The 17,805-nt window shown below is 41.3% G+C and overlaps 1 protein-coding gene across 7 annotated transcripts in view; it reads left to right on the forward strand.

Annotated features, from left to right (window-relative positions):
* Positions 1 to 17,805, forward strand: part of CALD1 (caldesmon 1) — a 202,601-nt gene that overhangs the window by 172,481 nt on the left and 12,315 nt on the right. For all 7 annotated transcript variants that reach the window (XM_065939008.1, XM_065939007.1, XM_065939009.1 and 4 more), the window contains 5 exons: positions 1,260 to 1,402; positions 5,782 to 6,040; positions 9,178 to 9,318; positions 15,115 to 15,158; positions 15,264 to 15,342. In XM_065939008.1, coding sequence (XP_065795080.1) covers positions 1,260 to 1,402; positions 5,782 to 6,040; positions 9,178 to 9,318; positions 15,115 to 15,158; positions 15,264 to 15,342 — 666 coding nt within the window. The remainder of the gene's footprint in view (positions 1 to 1,259; positions 1,403 to 5,781; positions 6,041 to 9,177; positions 9,319 to 15,114; positions 15,159 to 15,263; positions 15,343 to 17,805) is intronic.

The following is a 17,805-nucleotide window of genomic DNA, read 5'->3' on the forward strand; positions in this document are numbered from 1 at the left end:
GTGGTAGTGAATAGTCCATCGATAGTAATTTAATCAAATAATACTCGGCAAAAGGAATCAGGCAAAGGATTACTGAAGACTCATTAGTAAAGAGCAAAATAAAAAAGAAAACAAGAACCTTTTCTTAGTAAAACATGCACTTTGGTGGGAGTTAGGTATCGGAAGCATAACAACTGCAAAGAGGTGAGTGATGAGGTAAGGGGAGGGACCATTCTTGGCAGCCCCTGGAGCCCTGAGTTCTTACACCCAAACCCTCCTCCTTTGGCCTCTTTAGAATGTTAGTGCTTTCTCACTGTTTGTCTTCAAATGAGCAGTAATGAACCTCACCTGTTCTCACACTCATTTTTTAAGAATGGGTGAGATGACAAAGGTAATTTGAATTCTTTTACTCCCCCCCACCAAAAAAGCTATGCAAATTCAGTATACTTTGAAATAATCTGTCTCACTGTGAGGAACTTGTAACACAAAGCCTACCCATGCACACAAAAATTAGAGCTAATACCTACCACCTTCCTCTGTCTCCCACAACAATCACAAAGCCACTTTCAGAGACTAAATTATCACCTTCAATGGAAGTCAAGGTCAGCCCTGGAATTTTTCCTTTGCATTCTATCTTTAATGCTTTAGATGACTACAAACATGGCCCCACAGGTCGCTGCGTCATCCCTCTAAAGGTAGGGTTATTGTGTCTTCTATCCTGAAGACCCTAGTTATTCATTTGATTAAAATACTAGGGTGGTCTTCCTCTGAAATCTGCCAAGACTGACTTGACAGATCTGGCTAACTCAGTAGGTTTCTTATTTCCTCCTCAACACATTCAAGTCCTTTTCAAAGAAGCACCCTTCATCCAAGAAGAAATCTGTCCAAGCAACTTGGCCATTCTCCCATCAAGGCCACACTAATAATTGCTCTTCCCAGTGGGAACTGAAAACAACCCCTCTCATGTGGAGTTTCCAGAACATAATGGTTTCCAAATGGTAACACCTCCGTCACTTTTGAAAATAAAACCTCAGTGAAATAAGGGATGATCCTGACCTCCTAAAATTGTGGTCAGGGTCTTTGCTCAGAAGCTGGAGGACCATAGCTCATGCTCCAAGAATTTCCTCTGATTCCAGGTCTACCACATCATTCTCCAGTGGTTTGTTTTACTTCTCAGTTTTCTGGCTTCCTAACAATGTTGGGTTTTATTTGGTGATACCAACTGAAACCTAATAAGATTTTTATCGTTATGTTTCCTCCTGATATGTACCATTGGTTAGCTCAAAGATGAGAAGACTAAAAAGGACAAAGAAAGCAAAGACGTTAAGAGCTTCTTGGATGCAAAGAAGGGGTTTACAGAAGTGAAGTCTCAGAATGGAGAATTCATGACCCACAAACTTAAACACACCGAGAATACTTTCAGGTAAGACATAGTAGCTAGTTAACAGTGACTGTGCTTATGTGTGGGAAAAAAAAATAGTCAGTCTCCCTACCCTGTGACTCCAGACAGAAACGTGCTAACAGGCAACATACTTTTGTTGTGAGGTCACTGGCCATTGTCTTAGAGATACTCCGTCAGCAGATCAGGCTATCAATCACTAACAGGAGGAGAGCAGGCCCTGCTCAGACAAGGTTTGATCTGCTTTTCCCATTATTTGACAAGGCAGATCAATCCTGCTTGGTATCCATGTTTTTGTTCACTGCCCTAATACATTCACGTAAGATCAGCTTATTAGAAAACATTTTCACCGGAGTTCATCTCATTGATTCATTATCTGTAAGGTCCAGCAGACTTCATAAAAGAAACTTCTCAATACCATTTTCGAGAATGTATTTTCTAAACATTATAAATAAATTGTTGCAGAAAAGGAAGATTGCCCTGTGGCCAGATACTTTGCAAACATTAGGTTAAACTAAATAAGTTACCTCTCTTTTTACCCAGTACTTTGAGAATCTTTGATGTTGTTTTGCCTTGGGGAATCTCTAAGAGGGAGGAAAAGGGCGTGCAACTAATGCTCCAGTTTGGAAAATCCTCTTGCAGAGCTTCAGATTCCCCTTTTTCATTCCCTCTCCCATCACACTGAATAGATCTGGGCGATTAAGTTCAGGCCAGATAGACAAGTGTGTGCATGCTAAGTCGCTTCAGTCCTGTCTGATTCTTTGCAACCCCATGGACTATAGCCCACCAGGCTCCCCTGTTCATGGAATTCTCCAGGCAAGAATACTGGAGTGGGTTGCCATGTCCTCCTCCAGGGGGTCTTCCTGACTCAGGGATCAAGTATATGCAGGCAAATCCTCACTTCTAGGTTGAATATGGAGATTCCCCCCACCCCCACCAGCTTTGTAGAAGCCTGCCATCCATGGATGCCTGGCTACCTGACTCTCCGTGCCCCATTCCTGCACAGACTGCTGGTGCCAAATTGCAGTCTCTGTTATGTCACTGGCTGCTGTGCCAAACATTCTGGAAAAGAGTCTGGGGTCCCGGTAATGTGGATTCCCAGAGGGTTTTTCTTTGGTGGCCACCCTGCCTGTAGACCCTGTTTTTTGGAATACTTCAAATAAGAAAGTTCCAAGCAGGTGTTGTATAGAAGTCAGATGACTACACCAAAGCATGGGTAACACTCAGGAGCAAGCAGAACTATGAGGGATGGACATTTCTAACCACTTTAAGATGCTAAAGTTTTAGGTAAATATAGTTGTTATGCACACAATTTTTCTACACAAAACTTTGAGAAGAAATCTAGTCACAGTTTTACAAAAGAGAGCTGAAAGCACATGGAAGAAAAGGTGTGTATTCAAAGCCTAAATAAAGTGTGAAGGAGTGAGAAGGGTAGAACCTATCGATGTTACTTGGGATTGGCAAGAAAGTAGATGTAAAAATTAAGTTTATTAGGAATTCATAGAAAATCTAGAAATCAAGCTGATTCAGGCTGGTAAGCTGAGTGCAGAGCTTGCTGAAGTGCCAGTCCTTTAATGCGTCAGAGCCCTAGAACAGTGTCAAGTTCATGAAAAGTGTTCAAAGAATATAACCTAAAAATATTATTGTTTAATTACTTAGATAAGACCCTGATCCTGAGAAAGATTAAGGGCAAGAGAAGAAGGGGGTGACAGAGGATGAGATAGTTGGATGGCATCATCAATTCAATGGACATGTGTCTGAGCAAACTCCCAGAGATGGTGAAGGATGGGGAACCTGGTGTGCTGCAGTCCATGGGGTTATAATTGTCAGACACACCTTAGCAACTGAACACAATAACAGTTACTTGATGATTTAAAATATGTGCTGTAGGCACAAGTACAATTTTATTAAGAGAAATAACTTTAAAAATCTGTCAGTAGAAAGAAGTTTGGCTAACAATTAGCAAGCTTGTCAACCAGTTTCAGTCAAATTGACAATTAACATGCCCATTGTTTGGGAATCCAGAAAACTGGGTAACTCAAAAAGATAAGTCACAAGGGACAGCAACAGACTAAGGATTGAGAACCCATAATTGGGACTCTTACTTTAATTTTGCTATGTTTTGACAGGAAAAAATGAAACAAACTGCTACCATATTATTAGTTTTTAATTTAGCTGCCTACATATGTTAGTTGTAGTTTCAATTAGAAATTGATGCCTATAGAAGCAGAGACACCTCACTTTGCTCCATATAGTTATAGAGTGAGGAGCTGGGGAGGAGTGAGAGCCTCTATTTAATTAGCTTAGTACCTATTAGTCTAACTGAAAACTAGCTGTGTTCATAGTGAAAGGTCTATATTCATCTCGACTTTCACCTAACGAAGCCACAGAAAGAGGAAAGAACCTTCTGGAAGAAAATTCCATATTAGTGCACCCTAACGCTCAGGCAGTTGCCTGGAAAATCCCATGAACAGAGGAGCCTGGTAGGCTGCAGTCCATGGGGTCGCTAAGAGTCAGACACGACTGAGCGACTTCACTTGCATGCATTGGAGAAGGCAATGTCAACTCACTCCAGTGTTCTTGCCTGGAGAATCCCAGGGACGGGGGAGCCTGGTGGGCTGCCGTCTATGGGGTCACACAGAGTCGGACATGACTGAAGTGACTTAAAAGCAACGCTCAGGCCATCCAACACATCTGAGCAGATGTGATGCGGCCAAAATTCTTGTTCTTGTTGTGAGCATAGCTCCTTTTGTTGATTTAATTACTTTTCCCTTTGATAGACCCATTTTCTTATAGCTAGATGTTTTCTCTAAAATATGACATGAAAATCTCAATTCAGGAGCAAGTTAAGCACCCATCACCTAAGGAAACCACCAGTAACATTTTCCCTAGATACTCTTTATGTGTATACATTCAAAACAGACATAGATGTATATATGTGTATAATTATAAATCTGTTTTAAAGTGATTCTTTCACTGAGCATAACAGTGTATCTTTTTGCTAGCTTTCTACACCAGTGAGTATAAGCCTACAGTTAATGTTAGAGTGTTCTACTGGGTGGATGGGTCATGACTGATTTAACCAGTCCCTGATGGGCATCTGAATGTCAAAAATGAGGATTGAGCGACACCTAGTGGAGTCCAGAAAAGTTTCTGTAGGCACATGTTAGCAGTCCTACCAAACATTAACACCAACTCTCAGGAAGAACCAACTCTCTGAAGATGGAGAGACTTTATCTGAAAGGAGAGGGTTCCTCTCTGGAGTCACAGGCCTATGGACATTTAAGACTTTGAAAGAGCAATATCAAGTCTTAAGGGGTCCCCTAACCTTGACTGAGTTAAAAATAAGAGTTGATCTTTAGCTATCAAGAACCTAGAATGATATTTTTTAACTTTTAACCTCAACTCCTAGTAAAATATAACTTTTACATCATATCGCGGTACACGTCTACATATGTACTTATAACTGAAACAAGAATGTCAAGAAAAGGTCATTTCCCTTGTTCCATGCAATACCCTCTGATGTTTTCTCGTTGGTTCTTTTAAATGTTAATTACAGTCCACTAAATAGGTTTTACAAAATGCAGCTTGAAAAGCATAGTACTAAAGGACATAGTTTATTCAGAACTATCTCACTATCTTAAAAGCATGAGATGCATGCAGAAAAATCAGTATGGGTAACTATGTAATCCTGAACTCCTTTTCTGTTCCTCCTCTTGCTTCATAGCTAGAAACACCAGTGCTATTCTCTGCATGGAATAAATGATACTAGACCATGGTAATTATCTGTTACAAAAGTGTCAGAAATGGGCCACCTATGTTCATATATAGTTAAGAATGCCCTCACTACCTGTTAATGAGTATTTCTATAAGATTTCTTCCATTTTTGTGCCTCAGCAATATTCCGTTGTACGTACTTTTACATTTTTGTAATATGTTCATCCATCAATGGGCACTTAGGCTGTTTCCATATCTTGGCTATTGTAAATGATGCTGCATGACCATGGGCATATATACATATATCTTTTTGAGTTCGTGTTTTCATTTTCTTTGGATAAATACCCAAAAGTGGAATTCCTGCCTCATATGGCAGTTCTGCTTTTAATTTTTTGAGGTTCCTCCATACTGTTTTCCCTAGTGGTTGTACCAATTTACCGCCCCACCAACAGTGACTGTTTGCTCCCATTGTACAACCTAGGAAACCCAGGGTAAGTGGCAGGGAGGGGACTCGGATTCAGACCTGGGAATTCCAGATGGACCCCAACTTAGCCGTGAGGATCCACTGTCCAGTGAGGGCAGTGGAGATTTCTGTGTGGGATGCAAGGCCTGCAGACCGACCTCCCCTGCTTCCAGGGGCGGTGAGGGTAGGCTGCAAGGCAGACGAGTGTCCCACTCCTTTGCAGCCGCGCTGGCGGGAGGGTCAGCGAGGCCAAGGAGGCTGAAGGCGCCTCCCAGGTGGAAGCCGGCAAGCGGCTGGAGGAGCTGCGCCGCCGCCGCGGGGAGACGGAGAGCGAGGAGTTCGAGAAGCTCAAGCAGAAGCAGCAGGAGGCGGCCTTGGAGCTGGAGGAGCTGAAGAAGAAGAGGGAGGAGCGAAGGAAAGTCCTGGAGGAGGAGGAGCAGAGGAAGAAGCAGGAGGAAGCAGAGCGAAAAGTGAGGGAGGAGGTAAGGCGGGGCGCAGCGCGGTGGTCCAGCGCCTTCACTTACCCAAGCCCACGGGAGGGCGTCTCCCCGTGAACATTCTGACCCTGGAAAATAGTCTCTCCCTTGGTGAACTGCTGCTGCCCTTTTGAACGTGAATTCTTACAAATGCATGAATCTGCGCAAACTCCGGCAGATAGTGAAGGACTTGGAAGCCGGGTGTGCTGCAATCCTTAGGGTCACAAAGAGCCCGAGACGACTTAGCGACTGAACGGCAGCTGCAGCTTGCTGTGTGCTAGGCGTGGTTCTAAAACTTTTATACACATTAATTTATTCACTTCTCCTAAGAGCTCTCTGATATACGTAGCCTTCTCATCCCCATTTTACAGATCAGGAAACCGAGGCACTGAGAGGCTTTGTAATGTTCCCCAGGTCCCACTTGTCTTTGTCTTAACGCATGTCCCTGTAAATGTCTCAGTAAAGACCTCGAGAGCAGAGAAGGATGAAAAAGTCTGCAGATCAGTTACAAGAACCAAGAGTCACATGGTGGTTGTTCTTTGATATTTGAAGAGGTTGTATAGAGAAGAGTTTCCCAAAAATCGTTTTGGGGGTGTTTTAAGTGGAAGAGTAAGTAACTAGATTTTCACAGGCAGGGGCTGTACATCCAGGACCCAGCCCAGCACCAGGCATGTAGCGGGAGCCCAGTGATTATGAGCAGATGAATTTGTTCCATCTTAAGCAGAACTGAAAATGACAGATAAAGTTACAAGAAGGCAAATTTTGAGAACTGAAAAAGTGCTTAACCAGCTACTGTAAGCATTGCAGTAGTTCACAAATAGCCTTTCTTCCTTGTATCCTGAGGTTCCTCATTATCCTCATGTTATGGACAAAGAAGTGGGAATCAAGTAGTTTGACCTGTGTGAAGTCACTTGACTAATAAGTGATAGATTTGCTACTGGGACCCAGCTTCTCCAACTCCACGTAGAGCTTTCCACACAAATCTCCAGAAATTGTGATCTCCCATCATTTAAAATATGCAAAAAGACTTTAGATGACTTTCTGACATGGATCCTATACAAACATTCCCCAAACTGTGTGGAAAGTTTGGATACATTACTCCAAGATCTCTTTCAGCTCCAGCTCTTCTTGAGCCTATGACCTTTGGTTAGAAAGTAATTGGAATGATCGTTTTAGAATCAGACCCTCTGCCACTGGCAAGCTGGGACCTTGGGAGGGTCACCAGACCGTGAGACCTCTTTTCCTTATCTGTGAAATACCTACTTTCAGGATTGTGGTGGTGATTAGATCATGGCATTCAGGGTGCCTGGTACTTAATAGACACTCAGGAACTCATAGTTTTCAGTCCTGTTATTATTGTTATTGCCGTTCTCTAGAGGAGCAAAGTATCAATGAAAGCAGAGGAGAAACATGCCCTCTGAGACCTGGATTGGACCTCAGAGATGATTTGGTCTAACCTCCTACCAAGCACCGTGTCTTAGTGGCGGCCGCTATAACAAATTGCCATAGACTGGGTGGCTGATGAGACATCCAGGAAATGTTTGTCTCACAGTTCTGAGGCTACAAAGTCCAAGATCGAAATGCTAGCAAACTCCATGTCTGGTGTGACCTCAGTTCACAGTCTTCTTGCTGTGTCCTCACAGGACAGAGGGATGAGACAGCTCCCTGGAGCCTCTTTTAGGTTCCATTCTCATGGTCCCTAAATCCCCACCTCCTAATGCCATCACCCTGGGGGTTCGGATTTCAACACAGGGATTTGGTGAGGTGGTGGCGTGGGGAGGAGGGGGGGGCACAAATATTCAGTCCACAATACACATGATCTTTCTGCAGCATCCTCTGATACATGAACATCCAGTTCCTGCTTGAGAACATCCAGTTTGAAAACTACAGAGACTACATAAATCTGTCAGAAAACTGTTCCTAGAGGATGTGCAGCCTGATGAGAAGACAGAGTGTTATAGGCCAGGAATGAAGGCACCTGGGGGGGTGGGAGGGGTTGATTAGAGGGATTGGAAACATCTGTGATTTCACCACTAGGGTGCAGTATCTACACCGTTTCAGATTTGTCAGACTACCTAGAAATAATCTACTCAGCTAAGGAGCTAAGGTAGGAACAACCATGAAACCATCTCTTGTACAATTTAGTAAATATAGTACTGTACATTTGTATACCTTAGCATATGAATCATCTCATTTGTCTTCACATCTCTCCTAGGAGGTAGAAGTGATAACTTATTTTACATATACAAAATGGAAGGCCAGTGTTTGATGACTTGACAAGGTGATGATGACTATGATGATCATCCTGCTGAACATGAGTCTAAGTCTTCTACCTGAGTTTTCTCATTTCAGTTCAGTTCAGTTGCTCAGTCGTGTCCGACTCTTTGCGACCCCATGAATCGCAGCATGCCAGGCCTCCCTGTCCATCACCAACTCCCAGAGTTTACTCAAACTCATGTCCATCGAGTCGGTGATGCCATCCAGCCATCTCATCCTCTGTCGTCCCCTTCTCCTCCTGCCCCCAATCCCTCTCAGCATCAGGGTCTTTTCCAATGAGTCAGCTCTTCGCATCAGCTGGCCAAAGTATTGGAGCTTCAGCTTCTCATTTAGTCTGTGTTAAATCCGTAGTCAGTGGATACTATTATTATCCACATTTTACAAACGAGGAAACTGAGGCATGGGGTAGATAAGTAACGTGGCCAAGGTCACACAGTTTAGACGGGACAGTGCCAAAGTGCACATCAGCAGCTGGACTCGAGTGCTCAGGCTTACAACTCTGTTATCTTAAAATGTAAATTATGGGAGTGGGTCTGGTGAGGTCTTTGCAGCCTCCAGACATTCTTTGGATTCATTGGAGAGTATATAACTCCATTGCTAACACTAGCAAAGGGGGTACTCTTTTGCCTCCTTCTGATGCCTATGTCAGAAGCTTTCTCTATCTCCTTTATACTTTAATAAAACTTTATTACACACAAAAAAAAAAAGTGCTCAGGCTTAACCTCTGATGCCACCCTTGAGGAAGGGATAGCATCTTTTCTAGAACCCGGCTCTTTTTCTTCTAGGACTATGACCATTCCCCTACCACACTCTTTCCTTTTGGCTTGAAGCTGATATTAACGTCTTTGTTATTTGTTCTTTCTTAGGAAGAGAAGAGGAGGCTAAAGGAAGAGATTGAAAGGCGAAGGGCGGAAGCTGCTGAGAAACGCCAGAAGATGCCGGAAGATGGTTTATCAGAGGACAAGAAGCCCTTCAAATGTTTCACTCCTAAAGGTTCATCTCTCAAGGTATTTTTCCCCAGAAAACCTTTTTGTGTTTATTAAAATATGATAGAAACATGGTTTCAGCCCCTGATTTAGTTATTGATTATTCAAAGTTTTTGTTCCATTTATCTTTTTGCTCCCTCTGGCAGCAATTTCATAGATTTTTTTCATTTTCAAGATATAGATAGGAGAGAAATCAAGTGGAGTACTTTGTGTCTTTTGTTTATTAGATCTTTGATTAAAATGACCTATGGTGATTACCTCTGGATTTCATTGACCCACACTCTGTGTACCTTATTACTTTGAGCAATTAAAAGCAGAAACATTGAAACTTCATAAAATAGGCAAATATATTTTAAAGGTTTAAGCTGCTTTTTCAGGCTAATTTCATTATTTTTCTTTGTCATTATTAAAAGCAGGACAGCTGGGGATGGTACAGGTCAAATTCAAAGCCGTTATCATCAAAGGAGATGAAATGTGACTCAGATAGGCTCCCTTGCCAGGATGAGTTTGGTCTGACTACTCCCTTCAGTGGGCATAGCTCCTAATAAAGGAAGACAGAAGTGCTGCTGAGAGAATGAGCAGGAAGGAGCTGAGTCAGGGAGATGATAGAATGGTTGAGATGGAGGGACAAGAGCATAGACTCAAATGTGTATTTTTGCTTATACACTTAGCATGTTTTGAGTCCCTGGCACAGTGAAGATACTCACTGATGTAGTGAGTAAGTGCTTATTGAATAAATACAAGGATGAATGAATCTTTACAGATTGGAACTTTGAGCAGTTTTTATTTTCTGTCATCCTAGCTAGGTTATAAAGCCCTGACAACAGGTTACAAAGCCCTGACAACAGGTAAAGCCAGTATAGAATCATAGCCAGGCTGCAGCTGGGTAATGTGTGTGTGTGTGTGTCTATCAGCGTGTGCACATTTTGATCAAAAGTCAGTTATTTACACTTACACTTATTACTTGTTTCACATGGAAAACAGTATGTTTTATTTCTAGATCATTTCCTTTAGTCTTTAGGATGATCTGGGTCCCAGCCTACCATGGTTCTGCTGCTGCTAAGTCGCTTCAGTCGTGTCCGACTCTGTGTGACCCCATGGACGGCAGCCCACCAGGCTCCGCCATCCCTGGGATTCTCCAGGCAAGAACACTGGAGTGGGTTGCCATTTCCTTCTCCAATGCAAGAAAGTGAAAAGGGAAAGTGAATTCGCTCAGTCGTGTCCAACTCTTAGCGACCCCATGGACTGCAGCCCACCAGGCTCCTCTGTCCGTGGGATTTTCCAGGCAAGAGTACTGGAGTGGGCTGCCATTGCCTTCTCCATACCATGGATCTAACCCCTCCAAATAAAGTCCTTATACTTCAACCTCATCTCAAGGGCTGGCTTCAGGGAGAATTGAAACTAAGCCACAGGGGAATTTTCTTATTTGATATTTATAACAAATCTAATATCTGCTATGAACTATGAAGGAGGGAAGCACAAAGCAAGGTCTCTGTCTGTAGGGCACTCATATAGTTGACCGCCTCAGGAAAACTCAAGAATTACAGGGTAACCAAGTGCAGACTATCAGCTCAGTGAGGTCTCTGAATGGAGCAGAAGGAGGAGAGAGAGGCTGTGAGGAGTAAGTGAGCTTCACTTATGGATCTGAAATTTGAATTTCTTAAAGTCTTCCTATGTTACAAAATATTCTTTTGACTTTTTCCAAACCATTTAACAACGTAAAATGTTCTTAGTTTATGGGTGGGTGGAGAACATGGGCAAAACTCCATTTGCATCCCCCTGCTGAAGGAGAAAGAGCAGAAAGATGCAAATCCTGCTCATTTTAGACCATCTGTGCAAAGCCACTAGGTCCCCTTCTGACTGGGTCCTTTTGTTCCTGGCTCATCGATAATCAGAAAAAAAAAAAAGTGCCCTCTCTCTTTCAACCTTCCTTCAGTTGCCACCTGAGCTAAGTTTTCCTTGAACTGTGTGGGAACATGAGAAAAGTTGTAGTTATCGAAACTTCTGATTTCTACTTTGTTTTTTAAAAGAAACAGCAACCCATCCTCTTTTTTCAAACATCTCTCTGCCAAGGTTCCCAACTTAGCTTCTCTTGTGTTTCCATCAACCAGACTCCAGAGTTCCCACAAAGCCATTTGTCTACTTATTCTGGTAGAGAAGAACAGGAAAGCCTGGCATGATGCAGCCACAAGAATCAGACACGACTGAGCAACTGAACATCAGCATTCTAGTAGAGCCATGTGTGAGCCATCAAAATTGATGTATAAAAAAGAAATTTTAACTTCTGTGTAACAGAGATGCGCTTTCAAGAGTAGCCAGGCTAGTGTTTTTCTCCATAGTATGTGCCTTGAAGAACCTGCTGTGGCTCTTGTTTCATAACTTCATTTCATGTCCTACAATTGAAATTCCTGCAACTGTTGACACTCTTGGCCCTGCGGCTTTTATAAACGGTCATAGGCTAACATTGTCGAATGCCAGTGAAAGGAGAAACATTTGATATTTGACCACAAGATATTATCCACTGGTGTATTTTGTTGATTTCTCATGACTTGTGTTCCTCGTCTGAGAAGCTCAGAACCTGGTTTCTCATAGTTAAATTATGCTGGCAGTGAATGATCCTTCTTACATAAGACATACAAAGAATAAGTTTTAAGTAAATTAAATTTAGAATTTTGTTTTTATTATTATTATTTTCATATACTCTTGGTGGAAGAAGTGTGGAATTAAGGAGAGCACCAGTTTGCTAAAATGTGTGTGATTTTCCCATTTTATTAGGACCACACTGCCACCTCTTGGTTTATAGAAGAACCAGTTTCTCTCTTTAAACTCCTTACACAGAACGAGTAATTTACAAATTTAGTAGAAATTGTTACATTACCCAGAGTCACTAAGTGCAGGCATTTAATACATCACTAAGTCCTGACAAAATGTGATGATGAAATCAAGCTGTATTGAATACTGTAGATACAAAAGGGGATGTTAGAGTCTGACAGCCATAATGTGAATAAATGTGATGGCCAATGTTAACAAGATGATCCCCAGGTCAGAACAATGCTAGAGGTGCTACAAAGAACAGGCCTACTGTCTCCCCTGTCCATTGTCCTTCCCCCACACTGGGCGGTTTTCCATTCTCCAGTCCCACTGCTCTGCTTGCTTCTTGGTTCCCCAAATCTTTGTATATGTGTCTGCTCTACTACAAATGTCCTCTCCCCTCCAACGCACACACTCCCCACCCTCGCTTTCATGACCTCATTTATAAAGCTGTGTAAGCTATAAACCAAAAGATCAGCTCAAATACCAGAACATCTGAAAAACTTTCTCCAACTCTCCGATTTTTTAATCTTTAATATGGTAGCTACCGTTTAGTTTTTTAATAATTAAAAAATTTTTATTTTTATTGAAGTACAGTTGATTTGCAATGTTGTGCCAGTCTCTTCTGTATAACAGAGTGACTCAGTTTTACAATATATACATTCTTTTTTAATATTCTTTTCCATTATGGTTTGTCCCAGGAGACTGGGTATAGTTCTCTGTGCTTTACAGTAGGACTTTGCTGTTTATCTACCACTGAATTTTAAAATTTTCATTTATGTGTTCTGTTAGTCTCCCTTACTGACTCCTTACAGAATTGGAGTCCTGTCTTATACATCATTGGTGTTTTATTTTATATAAAAGGTACTAACTTATAGTTTATTGGTTTGTTGGTTGTTTGACAGACAGGTTGGCAGGGATAAAGGTTAAATGGATAAATGAGTGAATAATATTATAAGTGCCAGTACATTGTGTGGTTCTAATGTATTTTATCTCATTCAGAAAAAGTTTAGCTGGGAACTTTTCCTCCAGAAATGCACTTCTAAGTTCATGTTAAAATCAGAAAAATAAGGGTTTGAGACCCTTTACACCTCATAAACTCAGGGATACCTATAGCACATTTTTGCATAAAGTTTTATTTTTAATGAGTTTGATTTCATCTTTGTAAGAAATCATTGGAAAGGATGAAGTGCCCTCACTAACATCTATAAAAGTATTGTTCAACTGATATTAGGAGTGAAGCATGTTGTTCAGTGGATAAGCCATGTCCAATTCTTTGCGACCCCATGGGCTGCAGCACGCCAGGCTTCCCTGTCCTTTACTGTCTCCCGGAGTTTGCTCAAACTCATGTCCATTGAATCGGTGATGCTATCCAACCATCACATCCTCTGTTGCCTCCTTCTCCTCCTGCCCTCAATCTTTCCCAGCATCAAGGTCTTTTCCAACGAGTAAGATCTTTGCATCAAGTAGCCAAAGTATTGGAGCTTCAGCTTCAGCAATATTTCCAATGAATATTCAGGGTTGATTTCCTTTAGGATTGACTGATTTGACCTCCTTGTTGTCCAAGGGACTCTCCAGAGTCTTCTCCAGCACCACAATTTGAACACATGAATTCTTTGGCACTCAGCTTTCTCTATTGTCCAATGCTCACATCCCTACATAACTACTGGAGGAACCCTATCTTTGACTATATGAACCTTTGTGAGCAAAGTGATGTCTCTGCATTTTAATACACTGCCTAGGTTTGTCATAGCTTTCCTTCCAAGGAGCAAGCGTCTTTTAATTTCAAGGCTGTAGTCACCATCCGAAGAGATTTTGGAGCCCCAGAAAATAAAATCTGTCACTGTTTCCACATTTTTCCCATCTATTTGCCATGAAGTGATGGGACTGGATGCCACAATCTTAGTTTTTTGAATGCTGAGTTTTAAGCCAACTTTTTCACTGTCCTCTTTCAACCTCATCAAGAGGCTCTTTAGTTCCCGTTTGCTTTCTGCCATTAGAATCATAGCATCTTATTTGAGGTTGTTGATATGCACCAGTCTAGGGTAACTGTAATCTAGTAGATTCCTGAACAGGACAGAAAATGGACCTGTGTACTTTGCACATGCAGTCATATGCAGAGAAGGTGTTACTGTTTGCTGATGACAGAGGATGCATGGCAGAGGCTATTTCTAGCCTGGAGTTGTGTATCATGAGGAGTCAACAAATATTTGCTGGCTTATGAAGAATATTTGGATTTGAGTGATGCAGTTTTAGTAAAATACAGTGTTTGATTTAGCAGCTTTAGTTGTAGCAAAATTTCTAGCTTTAAAAAAAAAATGTCTTTAAAAATACTGAATCAATCAATATACTCATAGCAGTTTCTCTAGGCTTATTTCTTGACTACTAGGGTTTTCATGAAAATCCTCAGCCATTCCTGATGAGCTGTGCCCTAGTTTCACTCAGCCCCACATGGGTCTTCTACATTCAGGGCAAATTAAGTTCAGTAATAGGTTGGATAGCTATCAAAATTAGGAAACCAGGCTAAGCAGTAAGTGAATAGATCACAGTTCCTGGTTATCATTCTTATATATATACAAATATCAAATCATTATATTGTATACCTAAAACTAATGTTATATCATTTATACCTCAATAAAAAATGAAAAAAAATTAAAGTACATCAGAAAGCAAAAAATAGTTAGTCTTGGAATGTGATTGTTTTGCCATCAATTTGTTATTTCAGAGTCATGTTTATTCCATTCTATCTAGTCCTTGTTTCCAGAACTTCATATTTCTCTGTCTTCTGCTAATCCTACCTTCATCTCCCAGTCTCACAAACCTCAATCAAATACCTCATATGTCATTTTCCTCCCTAGCAGAGGTGCTGTGCCCGGCACCCTCTCACTCTTTGATGTTCTTTGGTGCTTTTATTCCCCAGGTTCAGGGAAGATAGTAGTATGGACTGAGAAACCCTCTTTATATGCTGAAAATATTAACTGGCTTTATTTTTTTTCCTATTCCTAGATAGAAGAGCGAGCAGAATTTTTGAATAAGTCTGTGCAGAAAAGGTAAACATGGTTGACTGTTGAATTGAGAATCATCAACCATTATATGTAATGGGAAAATTCTCTCATATTTTTATGCATGTCTGTGTGTGTTTGTTTACTTAACAGTGGTGTCAAGTCAACTCATCAAGCAGCAGTAGTCTCCAAGATTGACAGCAGACTGGAGCAGTACACCAGTGCAATTGAGGTGAGAGATGTCCTCGATGTTAGATAACTGAAGTGAAGGTGTTAGTCACTCAGTCATGTCTGACTCTGTGCAAACCCACAGACTGTAGCCTCAGTGTTATGGTCAAACAGAAATCATTCTCTGATCATATATTATACTCTGATTGTATAAACAATCAGAGAAACACTTAGGACAATAATCAAGTCCGGTAGTGTTAGAATGTTAATGATGCTTTATTATTTTGAATTAGTTATGGAGAAAGCAATAGTGAAGATAAATTATAGAAAAGTTTAAAATAAATTGTTATTTACTACTTTCCACCTGAGTATTCTTTAATGAAGGTGTAGTTTTTTTTAATGAATGAGTTTGTTACTTAACTGTATTATTTATATGTTCACAAGTATATCTTCAATATTCTTAATTCCTTATAAAAGGTGTTCCTATATATAGTTTAAACAGGTCCTTTACAACCATGATTAGTCCTTCTTTGTCTATAAGAACTTTCATCATCAAATAAATTGGTAGTATAAATTAATATAAAGATGACAGCCAGCTGGAATTTAATAGTCAATTTCAAATTGATTGTTTTATGTTTGAAGGATCATAGTTTTATGCCTCTGTCTAATCCAACTTTCTTTCCCCCTCCCAATTTACCTAGAAGTTCTACTCTATTTGGAAATAATGTATATTTCCAAGTACCAAAGCACTAAGAGGGTAGGGTGCCATTGATCAGGATGCAATACTGATTTTTTTTTCTCCTTTGTGTTCAGTTCAGTTCAGTCGCTCAGTCGTGTCCGACTCTTTGCAACCCCATGAATCACAGCACGCTAGGCCTCCCTGTCCATCACAAACTCCCGGAGTTTACTCAAACTCATGTTCATCGAGTCAGTGATGCCATCCAACCATCTCATCCTCTGTCGCCCCCTTCTCCTGCCCCCAATCCCTCCCAGCATCAGGGTCTTTTCCAATGAGTCAACTCTTCGCATGAGGTGGCCAAAGTACTGGAGTTTCAGCTGCAGCATCACTCCTTCCAGTGAACACCCAGGACTGATCTCCTTTAGGATGGACTGGTTGGATCTCCTTGCAGTCCAAGGGACTCTCAAGAGTCTTCTCCAAAACCACAGTTCAAAAACATCAATTTTTCGGCACTCAGCTTTCTTCACAGTCCAACTCTCACATCCATACATGACCACTGGAAAAACCGTAGCCTTGACCAGATGGACCTTTGTTGACAAAGTAATGTCTCTGCTTTTTAATATGCTATCTAGGTTGGTCATAACTTTCCTTCCAAGGAGTAAGCATCTTTTAATTTCATGGCTGCAGTCACCATCCACAGTGATTTTGGAGCCCAAAAAAATGAAGTCTGACACTGTTTCCACTGTCTCCCCATCTATTTCCCATGAAGTGATGGGACCAGATGCCATGATCTTGGTTTTCTGAATGTTAAGCTTTAAGTCAACTTTTCACTCTTCTCTTTCACTTTCATCAAGAGGCTTTTTAGTTCCTCTTCACTCTCTGCCATAAGGATGGTGTCGTCTGCATATCTGAGGTTATTAATATTTCTCCAGGCAATCTTGATTCCAGCTTACGCTTCTTCCAGCCCAGCATTTCTCATGATGTACTCTGCATGACTTTAGTTTTAGTTGTCTGCTATGATGTAACTGGATCAGTTTGATTTGATTTGATCCTGTCCTTTGTACTACAGAGTGGAGATGCCTATAAAATAGTTTGTAACAAATGATAAGAGGGAATAAGAAAGAGTTCTGGATGGTTTGTCAAGTGAATAATCAAGTCCTAACATTCAAGAGGAAATTTTCAGAAGATCAAATGGCCACTAAAATATAAGACAAATAAGATAAATTGCAAATAGTTTTTTTCTGTGGTTGAATTGGTCATAACTCTAACAGGGTTAATGAAGTCAAGACTATGGCTTCAGCCTTTACTTAGTCCAGCAGTGGGACCACTCACCCTGGCTGCCCACCTTGATGACACATGCCATAGGCCCCAAAGCAGGACCAGGAGAGAAAGTACATGATTCAGGGTATATGCATCACTACTGCTGAAAAAGTATCTTGGATGTGCATCTTTCTTTTTTACACCTGTTCATTCCTCATTCCTGTATATTCTCCATGCAGTGATCTTTCAGTCTTTCTCGTTGTTTTGGCATATCCCTGTCTTTGGTCCTTGGCATGGTCCTTTAGTCCATGGTACTGTTAGCTCTTCATGAAATGGTGTTTGTGCTTTCCTTCACCAACCTCTTTGAAGTCTTCCATCACATCTGGGTTTAAATGTCTCATCCTCAAAGTGGTTTACTTTGCCCCCTTAAACTAAATGCGTCCTCAGTTGCACGGCCTTGTCCGACTCTTTCCAGCCCTTTGGATTGTAGCCTGCCAGGCTCCCCTCTTCATGGGATTTTTCTGGTAAGAATATAGGAGTGGGTTGCTGTGCCCTCTTCCAGGGAATCTTACCAACCCTGGGATCAAA

Source organism: Muntiacus reevesi, chromosome 6, assembly GCF_963930625.1.
Source record: "Muntiacus reevesi chromosome 6, mMunRee1.1, whole genome shotgun sequence".
Lineage (NCBI taxonomy): Eukaryota > Metazoa > Chordata > Mammalia > Artiodactyla > Cervidae > Muntiacus > Muntiacus reevesi.